The 27,988-nt window shown below is 59.7% G+C and overlaps 1 protein-coding gene across 6 annotated transcripts; it reads left to right on the top strand.

Annotated features, from left to right (window-relative positions):
• Positions 1-27,368, top strand: TEX264 (testis expressed 264, ER-phagy receptor). Of its 6 annotated transcripts, none has more exons than XM_081071915.1 (6): positions 1-172; positions 1,138-1,210; positions 3,872-4,163; positions 11,711-11,932; positions 23,505-23,673; positions 26,792-27,368. In XM_081071915.1, exons 3-6 carry the CDS (start codon positions 3,906-3,908, stop codon positions 27,085-27,087), a joined length of 945 nt encoding a protein of 314 aa, XP_080928041.1. In that variant the 5' UTR covers positions 1-172; positions 1,138-1,210; positions 3,872-3,905; the 3' UTR covers positions 27,088-27,368. The 6 variants fall into 6 exon arrangements, with proteins under 6 accessions (XP_080928041.1, XP_080928043.1, XP_080928044.1 ...); XM_081071917.1 differs by having other exon boundaries at positions 71-894; XM_081071916.1 differs by having other exon boundaries at positions 94-865.
• The last annotated feature ends 620 nt before the right edge of the window (positions 27,369-27,988 follow it).

Genomic DNA, 27,988 nt, shown 5'->3' on the forward strand with positions numbered 1-27,988 from the left:
GGGGCGGGACAGACCTCCGCCCTTCGGGTCCCGAGCGCAGGCGCCCACGGCCACGGCCACGTCCCGCCGCGAGAGGGGGAGGAGCGAACGTGCGCGGCAGGCGCGCGCAGGCTCCGCGATCGGGCCCGGAGCCGCCTGCGCGCAACGGCGATCGCGGCGGGTGGCCGCTGAGGTGAGGGCTGGGCGGGAGGAGACGCATTCCTGCCCGGGCAGCCTCCCGCGCGCCCCGGACCCGGGACCTCCGTCCGCGCGGGCGCGGCCTCAAGGCCCCCCGCGTCCCCTCCGTGACTCCCGCGGCCCAGGCCGCTCTTTGCATCTCGACTCGCACACAGCTGGCCGGGTCCTAGGACCCGAAAGCGACCTTGGACCAGCCCTAGCACCCCGGGCCGCCCCCTGCCGCGGGTCCCGGGCACCTCCCGAGCCAGTGGAGCTGGAGGGGCGTGGGGGGGTTACGGAGGCAGGAGCCGCATTTCAACTCCACCCACGTCTCCCGAGACCGCGCCTCTCCTCCCTGGCTGCAAACTTGAGCGTCCCTGAAGTTGCGGAGGGGCCTGAGGCCCCAGTGAAGTTGTGGCTGAGAAGCAAGGGGCTGGGGAAAGAGGCGAGGTGGAGCTGAGCGCGGGCTGGAAGCCGAGACGGGAGGCGGCGTCGCCCCCTCCCAGCGCAGGCCCCTCGGAGCCCCGCGCTTCCCGCTCCGCGCTGGCGCCCGAGTTTTGCCGGCAGCCGGGCCCTTTAAGGGCCGGCCCGCCGCACGTGAGCGGCTGCAGGAAGCGGGCGTGGCTCAGCCCTCCCGACGCTCGCCGGGACCCGGCCGGCCGCAGGCAACCGTCCCGGGCGGCTCGAGAGGGGCCCTCGCCTGCCCAAGGTCAGCGGCAGCGGCTGTTGCAGCGCCAGGTGGGGTGGCGGGAGCCCCTCTGGAAGAGGGCTCTCCAGGAACGGGGACAAGAAAGGGCCCTAGTGAAGAGCTGACTTGGCGAGGCCGAGCTTGGCTTCTAATTTCCTAGGGAGACAGGACGGGGTAGGGGTGCAGCCTGTGGTGAGGGGGGCAGCTCGTCGAGGCCCCGGTGGGCTTTCCCTGGAAAGGGAGCAGTCAGGGCATGGTGCCCCGCTCAGTGCTTATTTCCTTTCCTCCCCCAGCACCCCAGCGCTGGGAACCCTGCCCCTGCTGCGCTGGATGCCATGAGTTGCTAAAAGTGACCTGGCTTTTCAGGTGAGCCTCCCCAGCCCTTCTCCCTTTCTCTTGAGTATGGGGACGTTCATATTGCCTCTCCTCCTTGCTGGACCCCCAGGTTCATTTCCCCCCTTTTTTGAGAAGTTCAGGAGGTGAGAGGAAGAGAAAGGTGGCAACTGAGTTTCTTGGAGGGGACAGGAAGTGTGCAGCTGAAAGAGTAGGTCGGAGGGAGGGCTGGTCACTCCCAACGCAAATGAGAGACCTAGATGTTGAGAGCGACCAGCTGGAAGCCTTGGGTTCAGCGAAGTCCAACATGGATGGATTAAATGCTTGGACTTTTCTGGAAACCCTGTCACCAGAGAGGAGAGAGGAAATGGAAATTGAGGCCTGGGTTCCCTTTGCCTACATTTTGGTCCAGGTCTGTTTAGTACCTGTGTGACCTTGGGCAAGTCTCTTAACCTCTATACACTCGTTTCCTGATCCGTACCTACTGAGTTTCCCCGAAAATAAGACCTAGCTGGACCATCAGCTCTAATGCATCTTTTGCAGCAAAAATTAATATGAGACCCGGTTTTATATTAAAATAAGACCAGGTCTTATATAGTATAATAATAATATAATATAACATAATATAATACCGGGTATAAGACTGGGTCTTATATTAATTTTTGCTCCAAAAGATGCATTAGAGCTGATGGTCCAGCTAGGTCTTATTTTCGGGGAAACGCCGTACCGTGTCTTGAGGATTAATGAAGTAGCTGTGTTTCCACATTTACACAGTGCCTGGCATAATGTAGGTACTCAGTGAAAGATTTGTCATCATCATTTACGAAAACAGGAATGAAGGCCGGCCCGGTGGCTCAGGTGGTTAGAGCTCCGTGCTCCTAACTCCAAAGGCTGCCGGTTTGATTCCCACACGGGCCAGTGGGCTCTCAACCCCAAGATTGTCGGTTCAACTCCTCAAGTCCCGCAAGGGATGGTGGGCAGCGCCCCCTGCAACTAAGATTGAACATGGCACCTTGAAAAGAAAAAAAAAGAAAGCAGGAATGAAACTAACCGGAGGCAAGTTGAGTAGGACAGCATGTGAATCCAAAAAAACAAAATAGTACAACTGTGGGGCAAGAACACGCGTGAGTGAGAAGACCAGCGCAAGGCACTTCAGTGTCATGGCACCAAAGTTTTAGAAGTTACTTTGCCTCTCTCTGCTCATTGACTCCAAAGACAGTATTTCAGCAAAAAATTGGGGGTGGGGAAGGGACATACAGAACCCACAGGCAACAAATTATTCCATGGAGCTAAGTTTTCCATCGGGCTGAAGTGTTGACTTTCAGCTCCCAAAACTTTTCAATGTTAAGTACTTGGGGTGGGAATGTTCCTTCATTGAGTCACATGCTTCCCTTCCTCTTTAAAACAGTCTTCTCTGTGCTGTGATTTGTTTTCCCCCCTGGGTGACTCAGGTCAAGCCCTCTGTATGAGGGTTAGGCCTCTGACCCCAAACTTTGTAGAGCCTGGAGACCTGCCTTGAGTAGCTGGCAGGTCCCACCTGGGTTGTGCCCCTGGGCCTGCTCTAGCATAGCTTCTTCTCATCTATTTTTCTCTTCCTGACATGGATGTCTTTATTCCTTCTGCTGTACAAATAGGAGGAATGGGGAAAGGCCAGTGAGGAGGAGAGAGAATTGTCAGATAAATGACAGACACACAAAAAGGAAAAAGGACCCACCCCACCCCAGAGTGACTTTCTGTGAACTCCCTAGTACAGGAAGTCGGTTGAGGAGATCAAAACCACAAAAAACCAATTTCTAAACACCCAGAGATGTCGGGGATGGGGAGGGACGGGCAGCAAGTGGACCCCACTGTGGTTCCCTCCCACGTCAGCACCACTCGCCCATGGAATGAAAGGCCCAGGCCAGGAGGAGTAACTGGTACTTCTCCCTGTTGTGTGTCTCCAGTTCGAACAGCCTTTTCCTCCTCCTCGCTGTTTCTAATCTGGGGGCTGGGAAAGTTGATGAAGGTTGTGGGCACTGGTGGCTTGCGTCCGGAGAGCACAGTGGCGGACTTTGTTCCTATTTGGATTTGGCCTCCTCTCGTTCTGGACGGGTGATCTGCTGGACAGCCGGACCCTGCAGGCCACATGTGCTTAGCAAAGGAGAGTTTCCTTTGAGAGCCTCTTCCTATGGCACGTTTCCCTCCTGGGACTGTTCCTTATGGTTTCCCTGAATGTTAGGAAGTGTTTGGGTCCTGGCACTTGCCCGTCCTCCCTCTGACAGTGGTCCATGAGGTTTGGGGAGGCGAGGCAGGCAGTGCAGCTCAGCTGCGGGAAGGAAGAGGCAATGTGGGGGAAAGACAGGCTGGCTGACATCTGGCCCACCTGAGGGGAGGGTGGTCAGGGCTGGGAGTATTTCCCTGGCTGACTCACTCTATGACTCAATTTCCCCAGGTATGACCAAGGCTGCCAGCTCACAGACAGAGCTGCTCCAAGAGCCTCGGCGGTTGTGGTTAAGAAATAAGGAGGCTTGTGGCTTCAGTCATCCTTTGTAGCTCCCTTCTAGGTCACTCTATGTGTAAACACCTCTGGCCACTCCTTCTCCTGGGTCAGCAGCCAAGGCAGGGCTGAGGTTGGACCAGAACTGGCTGGCGGGCAGGTGGGCACAGTGGTCAGAGCAGGCTACCAGCCTCCTCTTCCTTCTGCCTCCTTTGCAGCTGCCTTGGGGTGCGGCCTGGGGGGCACAGAGCCATGTCGGACCTGCTCCTGCTGGGCCTCATCGGAGGCCTGAGTCTGCTGCTGCTGCTGACACTGCTGGCCTTCGCTGGGTACTCAGGGCTGCTGGCCGAGGTGACAGTGAATGCCGGCTCACCCCCCATCCGCAACGTCACGCTGGCCTACAAGTTCCACAGGGGACCCTACAGTGAGACTGGGCGGCTTTTCACTGAGAGCTGCAGTGTCTGCCCCAGGCTTCGCTCCGTGGCCATCTACTATGACAACCCACACCTGGTAAGGAGTCCTCTGCCTTGGCTGGACTTTGCCCCATAAATGGACATGGGGCAGGGCTTATGGACAGAGGGGTGTTTGGGTTTCTAAGGAAGGGGTGGGAAAATCTTCGAGCTGGCCCTGCAAACCACCTCCTGTGTGAGCTCGAAGCTCCCTCCAGATTTTGCCTGGACTTCTGCTCCCTTCTAGGAGTGTGTGCTGGTGTTCTTCTTGCTCGGGTCTGGCTCCCCTGGCTCATGGCTACCTGTGGACTTCTGAGTACGGGGGGCCATACCACTGTGAGTCCTTAACCTGTGTCAGGACTCTGGTCCCCTGCCTGCTCTCCTTGCTGTCCCTCCCAGTTCCATCCCCATTTGAGGCCAGTGCTCTACGGTTGGGCCTTTCAGATTCTGCCTCTCTTTGGGATTGAATTGTGTTGTTTCTGTGCCTTCCCTCAGTCAGCTCTCCTGTGGCTGCAGGTTCTCAAGGGCTGAGAGGGTAGGCCCTGGGTATGGGGCTTAGAATCCCACCTCTCCAGCCATCTTAGTGGCCCCTGGCTCAGGGATATGGCGTTACTTTGGATGTCAAGCAGCCTGGTTTGGAGAGGGCCTCGAGGGTCAAGTGGAGCCAGGTAAACTGCCCAGAATGTCTAAGATGCTGGGTGAGAGACCAGCCCAGCATCACTGGCACCCTGTGGGCGTCCGGCTGCACTTACCGCCTGCAGTGAGTCAGGCCTCACCGATGTGGCCTCCCGCCGTGCCGTGGGTGGTGCTGCGCACAGTGGCATGGGCTGGCAGCTCCACCAGGGCTCCTCAGCCTCCAGCTCTGAGCCTTGGCACACCAGCTCTGGTTCCCTTGCCTGGAGAGCTCACGTGGTCAGGTCTGTAGCCTCCCATCGTCTCCTGACCGGGCCTCACTGGGGCCCTCGGTCAGAACAAGGGGTGCTGACTCCCTTCCTGTGCCAGGTTCTGCTCGGTACCTGCACTCTGGGGATGAACAGTAGCAGCTCCGCAAGTCTGCCCCTCACAAATGAATCTCCACGCAGACACCATGCTCGATGCCCACAGAACTTTGAGCTGTGGGTTCGGGGAGGGTGCCTCAAGTCTGCCGGGGAGGCTCAGAGAGAGGCAGATTTCAGTTGGGCCTTCTCTCCTGAGTAGAATTTTGCTCTGCAGGAAGGGCCTCCTGGCTACGGGAACTGCAGCAGACGTAGGATGACCGGGGAAGTGTTGCCAGTGGACATGTGGTGGGTAGAGCGGTAGAAGGATTCGCTGGGCCAAGCAGTGGGAAGTACAGCAGGTTGGCAGGAAAGGTTTGGCACCGTTTGCCACCCGCGATTTAGGAAGCTAAGTGGATGGCAGGGGGAGGAGGGAAGATGAGGCAGGAGGCCATTGAGGGTATTGGACTGCGTCCTGGTTGAGGATGAGTAGACACTGAGGATTTGAGGTCACGTGGCTGGGAGATGGCACCAAGTGGGAGTGGAGAGCTCGCGGGCCCGAGTGGGATGGGTCAGGCACTGGCCTGTGGGAAGCTCCTGGACCAGACGCCCGGCGTCCTCCCCTGCCAGAGTCTGCTGTGTAAGTGCCTGCCCCTCCTTCCACACCTAGCCAGTTGGGAACCTTCTGCAAGGCCTCAGTGGAAGGGAGGAGGGTCTGTGCCGCTGTCTCTTTCCTCCTCGGCTTGTCTGCTGGTCCCAGGAGCAGCATGTCGCCTCTTGGGTTGGAGGTGCTAACTCCAGAATGGGAAAGGGTCAAGCCAGCAGGATACCTTGAGGTTAGTGCTGGTGGCTGGTCCAGGGAAAACTGAGATAGAAGAACCCTGGCGTGTGTTGTTCTCCATATGGCCTCCTGGTCCAGCCACTGTCTGCAGGCAGCCGCCATGCAGCTCTCCTAGAGGTGTGGTAGACCCTACGGAGTGGGCCTCGGGTGTCCAGGGTTGTCTGGGGACAGCCTGACTTGGTGCCAGTGTGGGGACCATGGCCTGAGAGTACAGCCTTGAGGCCGGCATCCCGGCGCTCTGATTCTGTCTCTTCACTCTCTTGCTGTGTGATCTTGAGCATATTGTACAACTTCTCTGAGCCTTCATTTCCTCATCTGCAGAGTAGTGTTAAAACACCTGTTTCATAGGTAGACTCGCAAGGGTTAAAGGAGGTGACACAGGTGAGGCATTTGCTCCAGCACCTGGAGTGAATAGCTCAATAGATATGTACGAGCAACAACAAAAAAGGGTGGAAAAGACAACTCATGCCAATTAAGTGTGCTGAGGGCTGAGTGCCTTGACCCGTCGCCTGACTGGGCATCTGGCCCACAGAGGCTGAACGGGCCCCTCTGGTCCTGTGCTCCCCAGTCCTGGGTTCCTCTAGACACACCTGTGTCCCCGTTCAGAGGGGTCATGTCCTGACACCTGGATGTGTCACCAGTGCTTGAGCCCTACCCACTCTGGAAGCTGGGCCATGTGTTCTGTGCCCGGTGGAGATCCTAAAAGGTTCAGGAACCCGTGGACCCAGGTGTTCACGGCTGCCTGTAAGGCTCTGAGGCCTCTGCGTCCGCATGGCTCATAGAAAGGAAGAGACTTCGCATCAGATAGCAGGAGTGGAGGCACTTACCACCCACAGTTCACTCGTGCTTTTTTCTGTTCATCCACAAACATCTGAGCACCTGATCTGTGTCACTGTATCCTGGACCCGGGGCACTGTGGGGACCGAGGGGCCCAGCCCTCAGGACCTGTCCGTGTGGGGTGTCAGGGGACCCTGCATGAGAGGCACTGTTCGGTCCTGGGGAAGGCTAAGCACCCAAGCTCTCTGCTCCCCAGGCTGCCTCCCCCTGCATGTGGTTCCCAGGAGGGAGGGACAGGCTGTCGGCTGAGCTGTGACGTGTCCCATCCCCACAGCTCAGCTCAGCACAGCGGGAGCCAGAACCGGCTTCTCTGAGTGTGGGGAGGAAGTGAGGCTATTTCAGGCTCTGAGTGGGGCAGTGAGTGACCAGATAGATGGAGGTGGCCACCTGCTGTGGCTGCTGCCCACCGCCTGTTGGTGTAGACTGACGGCTCCCTTCCTGGCCTCAGCTGGCCACGGGGAAGCTGGTTCCTGAGAAAGGCCTGTCACCTGGTCTGGCTGGGGGCCCAGGAAGTGGCACAGGAAAGAGCACTGCAAGGCAAGAGCATGGCGTTTGCTGTGCACCGTTGTAGCAGATGCTGCTGAGCGCATGCGTCCTAGAGGCAGGCAGGCAGGCAGGTAAATGTTTGTGTGGCAGGCAGTCCTATGTCCTGGAATTCTGTAGGGAGACGGCTGCACGGTCTGGGTCTGGGCGAGTGGTTCTTGTGAGACAGAGGAGGGATTGTCCTCCCTCCCTGAGGGCCTTGGAGGGGTGGGGAGGAAGGAGGGAGCATGCGGCAGGAAGTGGACAGATCCTGGGAGTGGCTGGAGGTGTCCTCTCCTTTCCAGCGTTCCCGGAGTGCAGCCGTTTCCTCTTCCAAGTACTGAGGGAGTAGGGAAAGGTCCAGAGTCAGTCAGTGTCCTGCCATCCCGTCCCCCAGCCAGAGTGCACACGCGTGTGTACACACACTGACCCAGGGCTGCCTCGGCCTCGTGCAGCTGGTAAAGGGCCACAAGTACTCTGCCCTCGGCCCTGCTTCTGAGGGGCCTGAGGGTCTATGGGCCTGGTCCCTCTGGGAGCTGTGGGGGGAAGGGAGAGGGGAGGAGCTGAAGGACCCTGAGCTCCTCACTTGGTCCTGGTCAGCTCTGGCCTGTGGACAGGCCCTAGTGGTTGGGCTGCTGTCACTGTGCCCGTGGGTCCGTCCTGTCCGCCAGAGCGGCCCTCCCCCACCTGCCCCACCCTCCGCCACAACTGCCCTGCTGCTGTGTTTGGGGCTAAGTAACCTGCCTGCCTGCCCTTGCGGGGAACCCGGCTGAGGCAAGTGGGGTGGGGTAGCCGGTTCGGTTCGTGGCTGAGGCCTCGGAGAGGTGGTTGGCCCAGGCATGGAGTGGGCGGGGGAACCGGTGGTGCCTGGTTCTGCCTTTAGTAGCTGGACTGCCATGAAGCTCCTTTGTTCCTCGAGTCACTGAGTCAGCCTGGGGCCACCAAGTGTGTAGGGGCTGAGGCCGGGAAGAGTTCTGACGTAGGCCTTTCAGAACTTCAGTGTGTGAGGGCATGGACGCCCCCCCCCCCGCCCTCCTTGGAGGTACTGAGGTCACATGGAGCCTGGGAAGGTGTGAGGGAGTAGGATTTCCCAGGACCGACCGCTCAACAAGGGTGATGGGCTGATGTGTCCTGAGGGCCCAGGCCAGCCCCTACCCCAGTTACCCTGTGATGAATTTCTTCAGATGGAGGCTAGGCTTTTGCTCCGCAGCTGGTTAAGTGCATGGTGTAGCCCTGGAAAGGCGAGCCTGTCTGCCCAGCAGAGGTGCCTTGAGAAGGGAGGAGAAGGGAAGGGTGGGAGGAGAGGGCTTTGGACTTACCTTTCTGGATGGGAACCAAAGCTTCGCTGCTGACCAGCGTGTACTCCGAGCAAGTTACTCGGTCTCTGAGAATCCCTACTTCAGCTTTTTGTTTTTTGGGGGCTAAATAACAAGGCCCAGAACCCAGCCCCTAATAGGTGCTTAGCACTCTTGGCATGCTCCCTACCTCTGGGGCAGTGATGGAGTGATGGTTCAAATCCAGGCACACCCCCACCTGCACCCTTTACGGCCTCAGTGGGCCAGTCCCCTGGAGGCCAGTCTGGGCTCTTCTGGGAGTCCAGAGAAGCCTGCCCCTGCTGCTAGCCCAGCCTTGCCTTAGGGCCTGTCTCATCGTACTGGTGCCTGGTCCAGGGCTTCGCAGGAGGTGGGAGTGCTGAGTAAGCTCCTAGGCTGCCCCTTCGTCACTGACCAGGGCAGGGCAGCGGCCAGGAAGTCCTCACTTATGGAATTGAGGGGATGCCCAGGCAAGAAGGGAGTACGTGTGCCCCATGCACCTCCAGGATCTCAGGAGCCCCGTCTCCTTATTAGCTGCTTTCCTGCCCCATGACAGGAGTCCCAACTTTTGCAAGATGGAGGGAGAGGATGTTTGCTCGTGGTGCAAGGTCCATGTGTGTGTGTGTGCACATGAATGTGCTGTCACTCAGCACATCCCAAGAACTTTCTGCGCCCATGGGATCCTGGGCCTTCTGCCTCGAGTCCTGGAGTGTGGGGCGAGATGGAGAGGCCATCAGAGTACAGCACTGTGTCCCCACCGTGGACATTTGGGATCAGAGAGGAGGGGCTGCTGGGCGAGGAGCAATAGAAGGCTTTGAGGAGGAGGGTTGAGCTGAGTCTTAAAGGATGGGCAAGAGTTTCCCAGGCAGAAGGACTCTGGAGTAGGGAGAAGAAGGATATTCCAGGCAGAGGAAGTGGCTTACGCAAAGGCAGGAAGCATGGGAGGACATGGCATGTTTGGGGAGCTGCAAATAGTTCCATGTGGGCGTGTGCGGGGGTGTGGTGGGAGTGGGGGCTGGCAAGGTGGGCTGGGCCAGAGCCTGGATTTGTCCCTCCTTCTGCCACTCAGATGCTCAGTGGGCGCCTGCCCACCTGGGCTCTGGCCCCTGCTGGGGCCTGGGAGTGCAGAAGAGGAGTGAGTCCCAGTGCGTGTGCCGGCAGCTTCGGGCGGTGTCGTGTGGGTGGCTTGAGGCAGCACTGCATGCTGGGCAGGAGTTTCATCCTTGAGGCCAGTTGGGAGCCTTTGAGCGCTTCCAAGCAGGATCATCACAGGTGTTGTGCCTTTTGGGCACCAAGGAGGATGTTGAGATGCGGAAGTGGTCCCAGGAAAGACCCTAGGGCCCAAACCCAGGCAGGCCAGGGGCTGGAGGAGAGGTGAAGTGACACGCCACCCATTTCTCCGTGTAACCTATATTGGGTCTTTTCTTTGGTGCGGCGTGGGTTGCTAGGGTCAGGAACGCTAGGGTCAGGAACGAGAAGATGGGCTTTGGGGCAGCACTGACCCTGCCAGGACCTCCTGCCTGCCTGGCCTGCCTCAAGTTTGGGGATGTGAGTGGAGCAATTGCACCATCTAGAGACAGGAGGTGGAACTGCTGTAATCCCCCAGGCCTGCACCTGTGGGTGGGAGGAGCCTCGGGCAGAGAGAAGTGACTGCAAAGCAGACTTGATGTGGGTAAGAGTTTGTAGCAAAACATTGGGGGTGGGGGGTAGGGGGCTGCCACCAAGCCACCCTGAAAGGTTCCCCACGAGGGTGTTTGAACCTGAAGGATGGGCCCGGAGGGGCTTGCCCGTTCAGAGGTTTGGGTGGGTGGGCAGAAGTTCTGCCTAGGCCAAGGTCACTTGTTTGGTCTGTGTCATACCTGCTAATAACCAACAACAATTATGCAGCGTTTGCCGAACGCCACACCCACCTGAGGCCTCATGCAAAGTATCTCATTTAATACAACAGTTCTGTAAGTAGATACCAAGGACGTGGGGCTCCAAGAAACCAAGGGACTTGTCCAGAATCACACGACTCAGGATTCACACCCAGGCCTGCCTCTTTCCAGATGTGTGGTCCTGACCACTGCACCATATTACCTGCCTCTAAAGCCCTGAGCTAGGCTTAATGACCTAGGATTCAAGGGGCAGCAAGGGGACCAGAGCGACGGAGAGCTGGGGGTGACCCCCAGGGACTGCACAGAGGTGAGAGTCTGGAGTGAGTGCCCATGTCCCAGCCCAAGTGAGACTCCAAGGACAGGGCTCGGTTGGTGGGGACAGAGAGGCAGAATGGGGCTGAAACCCCCAGGGGACTGTTGAGAAGGCTGGGAAGGCCAGATGGAGGCAGAGGCGAGGACTGTTAAAACGGTGTCACAGCGCTGGGAAGCTGGGCTGGGGACAGGAGCAAGTGGAGGGAATTTAAATTTAGGAGCTAGAGGGCCCTGGGTCAAGGGGAAAGAGCCCTTTAGATCAAAGAGAACCTGGGATTGAGAGCACGAGGTCTGTGGGAGTCTCTGGGACTCAGGAGCAAGTAACCCTGGGGGCTCAGCCCAGGGCCTGGTACAGACTCGGGGGGCAGGAGCTGAGACACACGGGCCCCTTGATGCCAGAAGGAGAAGTGAGTGTAGGCCTGGGATCAGGCTAGGAAGTGTGGGAGACTCACATAGGTGCCCCACGTGGCTGGGGTTTGTGGGAGCCAGGGGAGGGAGCAGAGTGTAGTGTAGGTCCTAGGGGCCCAGAGAGACGTGGCGGGGAACCAGCGGTCTCTGGCTTAGCCAGGAAGGGGCCTGGGCTGGAGAGGAGTCTGAAGGCCTGGCTGATGGCAGCTGGCCCTGCCCGAGGGACTGGGGACGAGGAGCTCACAGCTTCCTCAGCTGCCCAGAATCCACTGCTGCCTCGCTCCCTGACCAGCACTTCCTGCAGCCCCTGCACAGCAGCAGGGGGCCTGGCACGATTGTTGGAGGGATGGAAGCGTCTTGCAGGAGGACACCGGGCCACGGATGGGTTCCCCAGGAACACAGGCCTCTCCATGCTGGTTTCAGGCTGGCAGCCTGTTGGAGCTGCTGGTTCTGCCAGGCCCCAGCTGGCACAGAACCCAGGAGACAACTTTGCTACCACTGACAGCCCTGCTCTGCCTCCCCAGGTGTCCCCTGAGAAGTGCCGTTGTGCGGTGGGCAGCATTCTGAGTGAAGGCGTGGAGTCACCCTCCCCTGAGCTCATACAGCTCTACCAGAAGTTTGGCTTTAAGGTGTTCTCCTTCCCAGCGCCCAGCCACGTGGTGACGGCCACCTTCCCCTACACCAGTGCCCTGTCCATCTGGCTGGCTACCCGCCGTGTCCATCCTGCCCTGGACGCCTACATCAAGGTGAGACACAGTCCTGAGGGGGGTTTGGGGGGTGGGCAGCCAGAACTTAGGCCGGGAGCCAGGGAGGACTGGTGGTTTGGGGAGGGCAGCACCCTGGGGCCCTGTGGAGCGAGGGACATGGGCAGAGGCTGCTGGCATCGCTTCCAGATGCCCAGACTTCGTGGGCACCGGAGTGGGGCTTGCTCAGAAGCCTGGCCTGGTCATGTCAACTCTGGCTCGAGGACACCCCTAGTGCTCAGTCCCCACTCCAGACTCAGATGGGTGGACAGGCCCCCCCAACCCCTACTGCTGGAGGCCCGCGGCTCCCAGGGCTGGCAGGTTCCAGCTATCCGTGGGTTGCCCCTGGTCCCACATGCGCACGGGCTTCTGTACCTGCTCCCTCCGCCCTGGGCTGGGGCAGCAGTGGCAGGCCCCATTTCCTGCAGTTCCCCGTCTGGTCGTTGGCAGCGCCAGCAGACCAGTCCGCATGGAGGAAGCAAGAGAGCCCGCCACAGGTCTGGTGGCGTCTCTGTGTCCACGGAGATTTTTTAAACACTTTCCCTATTCCTCTAAAACATTTTATAAACGGGTGCTAGGGAAATGACCCCAGTTTGGTCTTGGAAGTGACTGTTTATTCATCTGTTCAACTTGTATTTATTGAATGTGTGTGTGTGAGCTTGGTGCTGTGCTGGGCACGATGTGAGACATTGGTGTGTGAACAGGCATTTATAGTGAGGTGTGGAGATAGGTCATAAATGGCAGACAGGAACGGGGAAAGCCCAGGGTGAGAAGGGCAGGCAGCCAGCATGAACAGCCTCTCGGAGGAGTACCTTAGGCAGAACCCTAGAAGAGCCCTTGGCGGGGGAGAGGGCTCTGTACGGAGCACAGAGAGCATGGGTTTGATGGAAAGGCTGTGGAAAGGCACCACAGTGTTTCTGCACCAAAGGAGTGTGTGATCTGAGCCACCACACCTGTACAGGACAGGGTAGAAGGTTGTCATGAATCCTAGTGTGAGTGGCAGGGCTTGGGCAGGGCCAGTGGCTGTAGAGATGCAGACAGGGCAGAGATTTACAATGTGTTTCGGGGGTGAAGCTGATGGATGTCCCCATGGATTGGAAGTGGGGAGGGGAGAGAGTGGGAAGAGGCACAGCAGGCTTAGGTCCCCTTCGTGTCTAGGTGGGCAAGCGTGTTGTAGTGCTTTTCACTGATACGGAGAGCTGAGGGAGGAGGACTTGGTTTGGGGGGCGGCCAGCATTGTGGGGAGCTGCCCGAGAGATGTGTTGGTAGGGGTGGAGTCTGGAGTTCAGAGAGGGTGGGGCTTGCCCTGTGCTTGGGGACCAGAGCCTATTGACAGTATTTGCCTGCGGGGGAGGGGGGGGTGACAGCACAGGTGGAGCAGAGGGTGAGGTCCGAGGTCCAGAAGAAAGGCAACAGGAATGTGTGAATTTGGCGGGTTTGTAGGAACCTGGCAGCTTTGTTTTCCAGAAGCCTGGGGAGAGGACAGGGTCTTAGTGATGGAAATGGGAGCTCAGACAGGCCCTGGCTAAGAAGGTGTAAGAGTCTGGTGTCAGGGCTGGGAATGAATAAATGGGGCCCTGGTCACCAGCGGTGGCCTTGATGGGCGAGGACAGGAAGAGAAGAAAGGGGAGGTAGCCCTTGCAGGGGCGGGGGGGGGGGGTTCCAGGGAGCACTGAGGTGCTTTTGTGAGCTGGAGGGTGGCAGCCAGAAAGGGTGGGGGGTACTGGATGGAGGCTGAGGGGCAGGGTGAGGTTGGAAGTGGGGGGTGCGGGAAGGGAGACATCAGTGCCCGAGACCCCCCAGCATGCCTCCTGGGGGTGGGGGCTCCCCCAGTTCACCCAGGCAGGGACTGATGTGTGGTATGTCTGGTCCTGTCTGTGCCATCCTCAACCTTAAGAGCCAGTCTGGAAGAGCACCCCAGAAGGAGGCTTTCTGGGTTCCAGACCTCAGAACAGAATGCATGGCATGTGGCACGGTGGCGAGCGACTCTGCCACCAAAGCCTTTTCCTGGCTCCAGGAGTTTATTTTTAGACACCTTTGTCCAAATTTCCCGGCCCCTGACAGCTTCACAAGTTGCCTGGTTTTGACGTCACCTCTTTGATGAAAGCCCTCCCTCCTCCCTCCTCCCTCCTCCCGCCTCCCCCCTCCCCCCTCCCTCTCCCCTCCCCCTTTCCCCCTCCCTCCTCCCCCTCCCCCCTCCTTCCTCCCCCCTTCCTCTCCCCTCCCCTGTGGCAGCCTGTCAGCTGTGCTCCGGGCTTGATCCTCCTGGGATGGGGCTGGACAGGGGGAGAACCATCCTCTTTCCCACCTGGGACGAGGAAGCAGGAGTAGAGGGGGGAGCAGGGGGCTTCTTCAGGGGTGTCTATGAGGCGTGCTGTGGGCCTGGCCACCGGCTGGGAGAGTGAGAGATGCCAGGCTGCCCGCCATAGAGGCAGGTGTCACCTCTGCCCCGCGTTTAACCTGACCGTGCGTCTTGGGGAACGAAGCCCGGAAAGGGGAGGAAGGGGCTGGTTCTGTTTCCTGATGTCAGCCTACAGTGGACAAGGCTGGGCCTGTGCGTCTCTCAGCACCGGGGACAGAGAGAGGAGAATGCGGGGTTCCCTCCCGCACTTGCCCTCTTCCCCACGGCCGTGGGACCAGGGAGACTCTGGGCTCCCTGCCTCTCCCAGCCCTGACAGCTGGCTACCTTGAAGTGTGTGTACATGTCCATGCCCAGGCTCCCCTTCTGGTTTTCCGCCTCCCTGGCTTCTCTCTGGATCTGCGGCTGGGTCTGCTGTGGTGCTTCAGATGGAATGACAGAAGCTGCTGGCATGCTGTTTCAGGCGGGGGAGGGAGGGCCTGGCAGGCGGGGCCGGGCAGGATCAGTGGCCTCAGAGAGCTTTGGGTGAGAGGGGAGAGCATCTCTGTCCTGGCAGGAGAGACGGGCCTGAGCCTCGGCCAGCAAGGGTCCTTGGGGCCACTGTGAGCAACCCAGAGAGAAACATTTGTCAAGGTTCTGGGGATTCAGGAAGGTTGGCTGGATCCCTGCTTAGTGATCTGTGTGGCAGCCCCTGGCCCTCTGGCCAGTTGTCCCCAGCCAGGCAGCCTGGCAAGCTAAGCGAGCGATCAGGGCCGGAACTCTGTCTGTCTTCATGGAAACCACTGGGGGCCCCTGGACTGAGCACTGTGAGACAGCGTGTGTGTGAGGGGTCCCTGGGGATGGTGTGACTGTTGGGCTGTATAGAAGATGTCCCCGCTTTGTGAGGCGGCTCCACCAGAATCCAAGGAAGTGGTCTTCAGGGCAGGAGGAGATCATTCCCTGAGCCCCAAGAATCAGGTCTTCTGGCACCTGTAGGAGGGAACTGAGCTTTTTCAGAATTGCAAGACTGCAGAAGAGATGGGGCCTGGATGTCAGCCCAGAGCAACAGAAAAGGCCCCCAAATTCACTTCAGGGTGGAACCCACCGTAGCAAGTCGTGGGGAGGCTGGGGGAACATGGGGCAGACAGGACTGAGTGAGAGGCCTCATGTATGAGGTCCCTGAGCCCTATACCTGACTCGTGTCTGTCTACCAGTTAGCAGGGGGCTCATTGAGAGTGTTAGACTGGCAGCTAAGCCCCCCGTGCCTGACTTCCTGCCAGCAGGCTCCAAAATCTTTTCCACAAACCCCCTTCCCCAGGGTCTCTGCTTTCTAGGAGTTTTCAGGTTGAGGGTCCTGGTGACATTGGGCATCTTCTCCTGAGTTGCGGGAGACACAGGGCGTTGTCCGAGTGGAGGCGCCTGGCTAGGAAGTGCAGGCAGGCCCTGGAGGTCAGACATTGGTTCTTTCTCCTTAGAATTGGAGAGAAGCTGGGGGAAGGCGGGCAGGAGGGGTGGAACCAGCGGGCAGATCTCATCCTCTCTGTCTTCTCACGCTAGGTATTCAGTTGAGGTAAATGCCCCTTACCCAGCCTGCCACAGCCATTCATATGCCTCATCCTGTTTCATCATGGCACCCAACGAGGTAGTCAATGAGTGTTTGCTAAATAAATAGTTCATATAATAATCTTAGGATTGCTGTACGGTTATTATGTGGGACAGCTGGGCTGATGGACTTTAAAGTGGGCAGAGACCCCAGACCCCAGTTCTCAGACTTCGCTGAGCAGAAGCCTAGGGGCTCTGCCAAGGTGCCCCCTTTGTAGGAAGCCAGGAATGGGGGCCTAGATCTGGCTCTGGGTTTTACAGACCAGGTGACCTCGTGAGCTTTTGTCTGGAGGAGTAAGGGACTGTGTTGAGGTGCTAGAAGGGCCTCCCTTATTGAAAGTAGGCTCAGAGCCTTCCCACATTAGCTCAGCAAAGGTGGCAGACAGGGAAAGAGAGATGACCCCAGATTTCACATCCCGTTAGGGCTTCGTGCCCTGGATTCCCACTGCCACCGCCAAGCTGCTCCGCGCTGGTGCTCTGGCCCTTTGGTCTGGGACACTGCCGGGAGCCCGCTGCCCGTTTGCCCAGCAGGCACTCGGTACGGGAGGCTGGGGCAGCTGTCGCGGTACAGGGAGCAGCTGCTGCAGGTGCCTTATTGGGCCTCATGTCCTCTCCCTCAGTGAGGTGGAGATGGCTCCATTCCAGGCTCCAGGGCCAGCGCCCCTGCTAATTGGCCTGCCCCGGTCAGGGACGAGGGTGCACTCAGCAGCGCCAGGAGCGGGGGCTGAGTGACAAGCCCCCAGAACTCTTTCCTCTCCCATATCCCCCAGCCGCAGGGCTTACCATGCCCAGGGGAATCAGGCAGGGAGGGGAGGGTGGCTTCACTGGGAAAGGCAAAGCAGCCTTGGGGGCGCCCTGAGGAGGGGTAGCATTCTCCAGGGGGGAAGGCAGGCCAGGTAGAGCGCTGACTTGGGCGCGCAGAGGAGGTGCCAGAGTTTGGGCCCAAGAGATGAGGCTGCATCCTGTAGGCCCTGGGGAGCCGCTGATGGGGTCTGAACAGACGAGTGGCATGTCCAGGCTGGGCTTTGGAAGGGACTGGAGCTGGGGTAGATGGGGACGCAGCAGCTGAGGCCACAGCTGAAGTCTGAACGAGGGTAACAAATGAGCTGACGGTGCAGGGACTCTACTCCCAGATACCCCCGAGCTGAGGGAAGACCCCTGCACGCCCTGGATATGGAGACTAGGAAGACCCCCAGGAGACCAGGCCTCTCCCCTCTGCAGGCCTAGGCCCTGGAACCTGCTCCTCAGCCTCTCTGGCTCACCCCTCCCCCCCACTTCCCTACCCAGGACAGAAGCACAAAGCCAGCCTTTGCTGGGGCGGGCGTGGGAGCCACCACTCTCAAAATACCAGCTCAGATACGGTAGCTTGGCAGCCCTGCAGGACCCTGGGGGCTGAGGCTTGTCGGCATGGTGCTGTGGGGTTGGGCTGTCACCAACCCAGAGGGAGCCTTTTTCCCCAGGCAGATGGGACTTACAAGGAAAAATTCTGTTCCTCTTTCCCAGAAAGCTTGGGATTCCGGGAATGAGGAGAAGGGAGGAATTCCAAGGACAGGGCTTGCCCTCCAGAGCAGAACAGCTGTGCCCTTCAGCAGAACCCTCAGATAAGGAGAAGCTAGCTGTCTGGTTATGCAGACGGGAAACCTGAGGTTCCAGAGGGAAGGGCTTCCCTGAGGGCGAGAAGAGGTCAGCAGTGCCCGTCTGAGAATAGACAGCCCAGGCCTTCTCCTCCACCACCTCGCCTCCTCCGCACCTCTCCATCCGCACTCACCCACCTGTCCTTGCCCTCTGTCACTTTCTGGTTCTCTGGCTCTCAGGTGCTTGGCTTCCTGGCTGCCATCTGCACCAAGAAGCCTTCCTGCTGCTGGGTAATCAGTCAGCAACATTTCTTTGGCTTGTCCAGACCGGGTTCCAACTCCTTGACTGCGCAGATGGGTCCTGGAGAGAGGCCTGTGGAGCGTGCCACGGCAGCAGTGTCATCTGGGAAGCTGTGGAAGGGAGAGTGGTGGGTCCCAGGACTGAGTCCCCCAGCTCCCTATGGAGTGATCACCCCCATGCTCCACAGGGCCCAGGAAAGCCAGAGCCGTGCTGAGCTGGGTTGGGTATTGCCTGCTGGGCCCTGGGGAAGGGAAAGGCCGGGCGTGGCTTCAGGGCCAGGCACTTCCTCATCCACCCAGGTACTAGGGTGCTTTTATGGGCTGTGTCCCCTGTGTCTGCTTAATGGGAACCTCCCTCCCCTGCTCCTCAGTGCCCAAGTCTGCCCTGGTCTCAGTCACCACCAAGGCCCTGTCATGGGCTGCCCAGGAAGCCTGGGCCTGGCTGTGCAAGAACATGAGCAGAGGTGTAAATTGCATGGCAAGCTGCGACTCGGAGGTGAAAATGAAAAGCTTTAGGCAGCGGCAGCGGCAGGCTCAGCAGGCTGGGGTGCCAAGCACAGCGCACGCCTCCCCTCCTCACTCTGCCTCACACCTTCCCCTTTCTGCAGTCTTCCCCTGGCTCCTGCCCAGGCCTGACTCCTCTGCCATTCTGGGGGATTGGGGGGTAGTAGGGGAGCTTCTGTATGGGCCCTGGGCTAGACCCAGCCCCAAGACGGCCTTCCTCTCTTGCTTCCATTACATTTGCTAACTGTCTGACTAGTGCACAGAAAAATGGGCTGTGCTTTTGTGAATTTTGTGAACTTAATGTTTGTGAGTTTCTCCACTGATTCTTTTTGGGTTTTTCAAGAATACAGTTGTCTTATCTTTAAGTAATGGTGTTTTTATTCATCTTTTGGAGTTCCTCACTTCTCTTGGGTTCCTCTATTTAATCTCTTTATCTTACAGTTGGGGGAGATTGAGATCCAGAAAGAAGCCACCCAGCTGGCAGTAGCGAGGCCAGGCGCTGGCTCCTGCCTAGCGCTCTCTGCCACTGCCTGCAGGCCCATCTCACTTGTCTCCTTCGCCTGTCATTGTCAGAGCTTTGCGCGCTCCTGCTAGAGAGGGGAGTGTGTACCAGCCCTACTGCAGGCTCTCACTACTGACACTGCGAGGCCCCAGAGCTGTCTCCTGCTGTCGCCTCCGCCCCAACGACCGGTTTAGGATCAGGGCCGGAGGCTGCTGGGAGGCCCAGTGGGGATGAGAGGGAAGTTGACAGAAGTTCTGGGCAGAATAATAACAACGTGCCACCTTCCAGCCACAGCCCCTGCTGTGCCTCCCATCACTGTGCACGTGCGATGCAGACCGACTGCCGCAGGGGCGTCCAGGGTCTGAGCCCCCACTTACAGGGACTGTGCTGTGCAGGCAGGCGGCTGCGTGGCTGCGTGGCTGTGTCTGTGTAATTAAAAATGAGCATGCCTCACTTCACCAGTGGAGATGCCATCACCTCGGGTGGCATGCAACAGCTGTTTGCTGGCTGTGTGGCAGCCCAGCTGTCCAGCCTGGCCTGGAGGGGCGGGTAGGACTGGGCAGCGCAGGGTGAGTAGGGAGGGCCAGACCCCCACCCCAGTGAGGTAGGGGGTAAGGGGCTGTGATGGGGTGGGGTAGATGGAGCAGACCTCATCCCTGTCTGGGCCCAGAGCTCATGTGTGACCCAGCCCTTGCCCCTTGCGAGACGTAGGGTCACGTAGCTCCGAGCAAACCCAGCCTCTTGGTAGCCTAGGAGTGGGAGCCACCCTTAGGGTCCACGTGGGCCTGATCTCTGCTGCCCCCGCCCCAGCAGCCGCAGAACACCAAGTGAGGCAGTGCAGGTCCTCTGCTCCCCTGCCGCGCCCCGTCCCCTACCTCAGTGACAACTACCAGGGGGCCACTGTGTGTCCAGCGTGAGCTGCATGGGCCGAATGCTTGCCCCCACACCCCGTGAGGTGAGGTAGGAGAGTGTGCTGTGTCCCCAAGGTCGCTGAGGCAGTGGCACCGTGATAGCCCTTGTCCACCAGCAGCCCTGGGGGGTGAGCCCATGTGGGTGCTGGGTGGGGAGGTAAGTGCTAGGGACTGAAGTCTCCTGGAAACCCTCATTAGGGGTGGTGTGCCACGTCGCCCTTGTTTCTGCCTGTGGGAGGTCCAGGTGGGAGGGAACCTTGGAGGTATGTCTCAGGGATAAGAAGGCCTGCGTCGTTTCCAGCATCTGGTGGCTCCTGGCCTGATGAGCTGCCTTCTTCCTGGTTTGTGGGGAGGGCTGTGGGTATCTGCGTCTTCCCCCCTTGGAGAGGGACCCGGTACTCCCCTGGAGTCTGTGTGGGAGGGAGTTGCCCTTGGGTTGTGGCCTGATCACATGGCCAGTGGCTTCAGTGGCCAGAGCAGAGTCCCCGGTCCCAGGCATGCTTCCTCAAGCCTCTGGCTGTCTGCTACGGGGAACGGTGTGTCCAGCACCGGGAGGACTCCAGGCCCCTCCACCAGCAGTACCAGCCCGGTGTGGCATTGACCTGCTGTCCTTGGCTCTTGGCAGTCTGCTCTCCAAGGGCTCCCTGGGGCCAACTGAAGGAGAGGCAGCTGGCCTTGCCTTCCTTCAGCAATTTTCCAATATTTACCAGCTCACTGACATGCCACCCAGGCCACAGCGCCTGCTGTGCAGTGAGTACCTGGGAGCTGGCCCGTGGCTACCCTCCCTCCCTCCCCGCAGAGGCTACGCCTGGCTGGGAGGGAAGGCCTTGTCCTTCCTGCTTGCTTCCTTAGGGACAGGGCACATGGCTAGTCTTGCCCCTCGGCCTCCATCCCCAGCTACCACTGGACTCACTGTTGCTCAGTGATCAGAGCATGGAGAGGGGTCTCCCAGGAGAGGTAGCAGCGACATCTGTAAGCCCGTCCCATGCCTCTCGGCCTGGGTTGGAAGTTGGTACCTTTGCTTTTTTTCTGCCCCTTCTCTTCTGTCCCTGAGTCTGAATTTTGACAGGACCCGGCAGGTGTTAAAATGATTTCGGGCTGAGCTGTCAATGAGATTTTAATTAGCTCCATGCCTCCCTCCGACAGGGAGTGCTCGGGGCCTCCAGGTGGTGGGGTAGGACCAGGCTGGGCTTGGGTCTCAGCTGCCCTCCAGGGGCCTGGCGCAGGCTTGGGCAGCTGGCAGTCCCTGTATGGGATGCTGAGGAGAGGGCTGGGAGGGGCTGTGTTGCCAGGCCACACTTTTCTCTCCCTCCGTCTCCCGCTCCTCTGTTCTCCCCGATGGCTTTGAGATGAAGGCGATGGCAAGGATGGAGGATGCAGTTTCCATGGCAACGGGGCTGTCCACAGCGAGGCAACTTCAGAGCCGGCTCTCCGGAGGAGGCAGATGCATGAAGCCGCCGCAGAGCTGCCTCCTGCCTGCCGATGAGGGGGCTGGCAGAGCAGGTGGCAAGGGTGGCTGCCTGGCGCTGCCCACCCTGATGCCCGGCTTACTGGGGAGGGTGGAAAGAGCCCTACTGCCTCTTACCATCCTTGTTACTTCCAGAAGGGAAGCGAGGCAGGTAGCTCGAGTGCTGGCAAGGGTTGGGGTAGGGCCCCACTGTCCCTGGAATTTCTGGGTGAGGACAGGCTCTGGTTCCTGGGGGTGTCCCCCAAAGCCAGCTGCCTACAGCCCTTAGAGATGGGCCATCAGGTAACAGATGGCCACTAAGGAGTTTCCCTTTGGGCCCTTTGAATGCCCAGAGCTTGGGGACGCTGGTGAAGGCCGAGTCCTGTTTGGGTTCGGGGGCCCTTTTCCCCTTTCTTTCCTCCAGCTACCAGGGAAGGACTCGGACCTTATTCAGGGAGCCACCTGGCCTTGGTGACATGGCCCATTTCACTGAGTGGAGCTCAGATTTGGCAGGGGCCCACCCCCAAGTGCTGGCATTAGAAGGGCCCCAAAGGCTGGATGCTCCTGCCTCTGACGTGTTCTTGTTCCGCCTCCTGAGGACCAGGGCTGGGGGGCAGTGTGTGTGGGCAGGTGGAGAAGCAGAGGCAGCCATCGCCATATTCAGAGATGGGCAGAGGTGGGGCACGGACTCCTAAGAGGGTCCAAGGAGTCCCCAGGTTGCCAAACAGGATTGGATTAGAATTGTTCAAAGTGGTGACTTGGCTTCACTGACCCTGAAAGTGTCAGGGCCAGGGTGTCCCACTCTGCGTTTGAGCTCAGGGAGAGGATACAGGCCTGGCCTGGGTCACCCGTGGAGTCAGGCTGAGCTGCAGCTTGACCTTGGGCCAGGCTATCCACCCCGTGTGCGCCCTGGATGCACTCTGCCTCCAGCTGGCTGTTGAGGGCCCTGGCTGGAGAAATCTTTCAGACTCCCTCCTCCTCCTCTCTCCCTGCGGAGCTCATTTTTATCCCCTTTCACTTGGTTTAATTGGTGGGGGTTCCTCCAGCTCAGCTTGGCCAGCTAGGCAGACAAGTGGAGTCCTGGAGTGGCTTCTGCTCCCCGGCTGCTAAGTCTCTCATTACCACTAAGTGGAAGGCTCACTTCAGAGCTGGCGGTGAGAGCCAGGCGGAGGCTATAAATAGCCATGTTGTAAAGGTTGGCCGGTGACCAGCGACAGGGCAGGGGCCTTCAGTTGTCTTAGTGGATAATTGCTCTGTTGCAGGAGGAGGGGGTCGGCTCAGGAGGAGACGCACCTGAACCTGCCCTGCTTGTTCCTGCCTGCCTGGGGCAGTGCCGGCGCGTGTGTGCGCACGTGTGTGCGAGTGCACGTATGAATGCATGTGTATGCGAGTGTGTGTGTGCACACGTGTGCGTATGTGTGTGCACGTGTGTGCGTGTACACGTGTGAATGCACGTGTGTGCGAGTGTGTGCACACACGTGTGCGTGTTTGTGTACATGTGTGCGTGTGCATGCATGTCCCCTTCCACACACTGGAGGACGGGTCCAGGCGGAGGGGAGTGGAGTGCCTGTCTCAGAACTTGGGGCCCTCTCAGCTTGTACTTCATCCCACTGGGGAGTCAGGGAAAGGTCCAGTGTGAGGTCCACTTGTCCTGCCTGGCCCTCCAGCCTATGGCCTGCTGCCTCCCCCTCAGCTGAAACTCTGGACCCAGGTGGGAGAAGGGCTGGGAACCGACCATGCCATAGTCTCCGAGGTTGGCAGAGACCTGGATTTGCAGGGGAATGGGAGAGGAAGAGGGCTTTAGCTGGCCCGGAGCCCCTGCCCAGGATTGGGTGGTAACATGTCTGCGAGGGCAGGGGCTGGAGGCCTACATTTCAGGGCACTGGCGTCTCCTGGTACCTGGGTCTTCACTGTCATTCAGGGTGGAGGGGAAGTCAGGGCCAGGCGGTCCTGGCATGGAAATTGTGGCTGGTCAGACCTTGGCTTGGCTTGGCCACTAGGCCCATCGTTGTGGGGTGCCTGTCCTGGGGTAGTCCGGCGTGCTAAGCCTCACAACTGTGAGACCAGTGCTCTCTGGAACGGCCTTTGGGTCCCATACACACATAGGCTTAGCAGCGCAGACTGCTGGGTTCTGTTAGTGCCTGTCCTAGTGTGTTGTCCCAACAACTCCTGGGTCGTCAGACCACTGCTGGACACTGGAGTGGGGGGCCCTGCTCTTAGGGTGCTCTGTGTGTGCCTCCCTCGGCAGGGGTTTGGAACTTGAGGGAGATTGAGGCAGGAGGCAGAGTCAGTCCCCGGGGAGGGAATAAACAATGGCCATTTCCGGGGGCCACGCAGAGACAAGTGAGTCAAGAGGCCCTGCCGGGCTCATTCCTCCTCTCACCCCTGTCCAACAAGGAGCGGAAGCTGTGTGCCCACCCTCGGCTGGAGATCTACCAGCAGGACCAGATCTATTTCATGTGCCCTCTGGCACGGCAGGGAGATTTCTATGTGCCCGAGGTGAAGGAGACAGAGCGGAAAAGCCGGGGCCCTGCAGAGGCCAGTGACACCCACATGGATGGCACAGGTACGGGAGGTGGGGGAGCGAGGTGGGCCTGCCTGACCCCTCTCTGGGCATGTGCGCTGCGGTCAGGGGACTCCTCCCTGGCTCGGCTGCACTGTGGGAGCTTGACCGAGGTGGAAAAAGGAGAGCTGCTCGCCTCAGGACCCGCAGGCAGTTACCTATTCCCAGACACATGGGTCCATGTAGGTGTGGATTCGTACGTGTTACCCTGGCAGCACAGATGCCAGGATTCTGCCCAGGTGCAACAGTAGTACCCTTGGAAACAGATCACAGACAGCTGGGTGCTCGTGGGAGGGGGCTGAGGCTCCTCAGGAAAGGTGTCACTTGGGTGGGCTGTTAAGATTGGCCCTGGATCTGGAACGTAAGAAGGGGAGCAAGGTGGTCTCCTGTCCCCCGGGATGGCGCCCCATCCCGAGCCAGCCACTGTCTCCCTGCCAGAGGGCGTGCAGAGCAGGGCCAGGAGACCGGTGCCCAGCCCCTCCCACTATAGCCAGCCTTCATACCCCAGGGCCAGGCCGCCCTGTGCCATGACCTCTCACATCTGTGGCTGCCCTCGAGCATGAGGAGGCCGCTGGTAGCGTCCCACGTCCTCCCGGGGGGTCCGACCCTTGGCGATGCCGGAGCTTCCATCAGTCTGGAGGCCGTGAGCTGTGCAGTGCCACAGGCTGGGAGGAGAGCAGCCGCCCCTCTTCACCTCCTCCCCTACGAGACTCCCTCTGTCCATCCAATCTTCACAGCCAAGGTCACCCTAGAGAGGCATGTGTTGGCAGGGGTGGCGGCACTGAGGCAGCTTCCGCTCCCTAGGGGCTGTGTCCAACACAGTTAGCTTCATCTGCCATTTAATTACCTCCGTGGGGCACTGCTCCCACCCGCCTGGTAGTGCCTGGCAGACACTCTTCAGTGCCCCTACTGTGGGCACAGGATGTGGCACAAGATCAGCAAGCCCAAGAAGTCCCCAGGACAGGAAGGGGGAGCACCTTGACCTTCCTTTGACCCCCCCTCTGCTGCCTCGCCCCCCTCTTTGGCCCACCCACCCAGCCTCCCTTCCAAACGCCGTCTGGGGTGGTGGTGGAGGACAGCGTGGCACCCACCACAGCTGACTACAGGCGAAGCTCCCACACCCCCAGCTCCTGGGCCTGCCCTCCCCGCCAGCCTGCCCGCCCACTCCCTGGTGTGGGGTCCGAGCGGCGTGCCTGCCTCTGACAGCATCGGCCCTGACACCGGGGGCGGACCCTGGGTGTCTGCCTGCCAGGTGCATGCCACTTGCACAGCAGTGCCTGGCAGCCTGGCCGCCCAAGGCTTGGCCTGTGCCTGCCTGCCTGCCTGCTTGCCTCCCTGCTGGGGCCCCCTTGGGCTAGGAGGGGAAAGGGGGTGATTAGCTGCCTTGTGCCTGTCATTACATTGATGTATTATTTAGCCCCAGAGAGGCGATGAATTTTTGATCTTGTACTGGCTCTGGGCAGTGGAGGAGGCAGGGACTGGGGTGAAGGTGTCAGCTTCATTCCCTGCCCAGTGGCCCTGTGGATTTAGGTGCCCTGGGACAGAGCCAGGACTCAGGAATCTCCTCCTGTGGGGCTTTGGTGGGGCGAGAGGGACAGCGCTACCCTGCCAGAAGTGTCCACGTGTCCCCAGGGGCTGCCCTCATCCCAGCATGCTGGGCCCTGGCCTGAAGGGACACCCCTGGGCTCCTTCCTCTGACTACTGCTAACCCAGGAGCTGGGAGAGGAAGGAGATTTCCTAACCCGGGTCCCACGAGGGCCTGTGGGTGGATGGGTGGGAAGAGCATGACAGTTTAATGGGGCCAGGGAGAAACTGTCTTTCCCTCCTGTCAGACCTGCAGCCCCTGGGGCACTGATCATCATTTAAGGATCGAATGAGGGTCTGGAGTCCTGACCCAGGGTCAGAGGGAACCAACCCTATCTCGGGGTGTGGCCCAGGCGCACTCTTGAATGCCTGTACCCTAGAAGCCAGGAGTGGGGCACCAGCAAGAAGAGGGCCTTGGGCCAGCAGCCTGGCATTTCCAGGGCTCACTTTACCTCTGCCAGTCGGGCCCAGAGGGGACTGGGGGAGTAGGCCCCACCCCAGCCTAGACCCCAGCTGAGGTTCAGTGAAAGTTCTAGGCCAAGTCCAAATGCCAAGCAGTTCCCAGCTGCGCCGGGCTCATCATCACCATGGAGACAGGATCTGGGGAATCTGGCCCACCCCTCACCTTCTGTGATATGCAACAGCTGCCCCCTCCGTCTCACACACGAAGGAAAGCATCCTCCATACCGTGGGCCTGAGCTCTTCGCCCCTCCGTGCACACACCTGCTGCCCCTCCGCTGCTCTGTGTCTCTGATCTGGGAAGATGAATGGGCAGATGCGGGCTGTCTGCCTGGAGGACATGTTGGGGTGGGAGGAGCAGGCTGGGGGCGACCTGCACCCTCAGCCCAGCTCAGCACTGTCTCCGGGCTGCTTTGTGACTCCGGAACCACCAGTGCTTGGGGGTAGGTAAGGGCTCCTCCGGGGTGACCCACGCATAGGAGAAGAAAGCCCTTGTGCTTCATCCCAGCACCCTCCTTCTCAGGACTGCTCCATCTCACTCTGCTCAACCTCCTCAAATCAGGGCTCAACGTGGGCCAGAGGCAGGGGCCGGCTGACTTCCTGGATATGGCTGCTTCTTGGGGAACCCTGCATGGGGGCAGGGGGCAGGAGAACAGGCTTCCTGGCCCATTCCTGTGGGCAGTGTTCTGGAGCTGGCCTGACAGGGTGGAGGAGGGGACCCTCTTTGTTCTACCCTCAGCTTCTCACCTCGAGGTCCGTAATGGACTGGGGGCGGGGGCGAGATGGGGGGGGGGGTGCTGGCAGCAGGCTTTGGAATGCAGGGAGCTGAGGCTAATTCAGGGTAGGGAGAGGAGTACACAGCAGGCTGCCCTCCCTCCCTCCCTCCCCTCTCCCTCTGCCCTGTCGTTGCAGTTCCAGGAAGGGCAGAGGGCAGAGGGCTGCTGGAATGAGCCTCCTGAGCCAGGGGAGGCTTTATTATTCATGAGGCCATTGTACATGCCCAGTGGAGCCTGTGTCCTCTCCCTGGAGGAGGGGGCTGGGTTCGTTCCTAGCTAACCTGTGCTCCTTCCTGACCCAGGAGCTGACACAATGAGTGACACGAGTTCTGTGAGCCTGGAGGTGGGTCCTGGCAGTCGGGAGACTTCAGCTGCCACACTGTCCCCTGGGGTGAGCAGCGGCCGTGGCTGGGACGATGGTGACAACCGCAGTGAGCACAGCTACAGCGAGTCGGGCGCCAGCGGCTCATCCTTTGAGGAGCTGGACCTGGAGGGCGAAGGACCCCTGGGGGAGCCAAGGCTGAGTCCTGAGGCTGAGCTCATGGGGTCTCCCAAGTGGCCCCGGGAGCTCAGTACCCCTGAGAAGGGTGAGGAGTAATGTGTGCCCCCCCCCCCCGTGGTGCAGTCACTGAGGAACTGAGTAGACTCTTCAGCCCTCTTCTTCCTCCACCTTCCGGGCGGGCTGGGGCCGGACTCCTACCCCAGTCCTCTCGCTAAGCCTTCTCTGCACTGCCCTCTTGGCTCCCAGGACCGAAGGAGCCACTGGCCATTTTCTGCACTTGGCCCCGGGGCTGTTGCCTCTGTTAAATCTTTTCTCAGATTCACATGGGAGCTTCCAGGACTCTGAATAAAGCAAATGATTTTCTTGTTTCACCTGGATTTGGGCTCTGCCTTTGTTTGTTTGTTCCACCTTGAGGAGCCCTGTGCAGATAGGCACCCGCAGCCCAAGGAAAGAAAGGAACGTGGCCAAGTACCCTCGGGTGGGTGGCAGAAAGGGTCTTGGGGGCCCTCCACTCCCTGCTGTGTGGCCCAAAGGCTCCCCCAGGCTGCTGGAGAGCAGGGCAAAGGTGCCGGAGCTGAGCGTGGGCTGCCATCCAGGGCTCAGGAGTGGGGAGCCCACAGCCTGTGTCTGCCCGCCGCCAAGGGATGCGTGTGTCTGGTCCTAGTGTGTGCTCATGCTAGTCCTGCCCGGCCGGTAAGGGCATCCCTGCTCTGCCCGCCAGTGTCTGGACCTGCGTGTGCACACACACACACACGCCTTTGGTTCTGCGTGGAACCTCGGGTAGGTCTGCTGGCGGGGGTCCCACCTGAGGCTGTGCCCACGTGGGCATCAGGATGGGATGGCTGTGTTTGTGTGGGTGGCCATGTGCACGTGTGCCAGGGGTCTGAGGCTGGCTGGCTAGGAATGTCACTGTGGGGGCTTTGTCCGTACATTGTATCTGTGTGTGGCTGTGTGTCTATGTACAGCTGTGTGTGTTGTGCTTTATGTTCATGTGTAG

Source organism: Rhinolophus hipposideros (assembly GCF_964194185.1).
Source record: "Rhinolophus hipposideros genome assembly, chromosome: 14".
Classification (NCBI taxonomy): domain Eukaryota; kingdom Metazoa; phylum Chordata; class Mammalia; order Chiroptera; family Rhinolophidae; genus Rhinolophus; species Rhinolophus hipposideros.

Excerpts from the sequence above, each read along its gene's own strand:
- TEX264 (XM_081071915.1), top strand. The coding sequence starts at position 3,906 with ATGTCGGACCTGCTCCTGCTGGGCCTCATCGGAGGCCTGAGTCTGCTG. Across the intron at positions 4,164-11,710 it reads ACTATGACAACCCACACCTG|GTGTCCCCTGAGAAGTGCCG; the intron begins GTAAGGAGTCCT and ends CTGCCTCCCCAG. Across the intron at positions 23,674-26,791 it reads CACCCACATGGATGGCACAG|GAGCTGACACAATGAGTGAC; the intron begins GTACGGGAGGTG and ends TTCCTGACCCAG.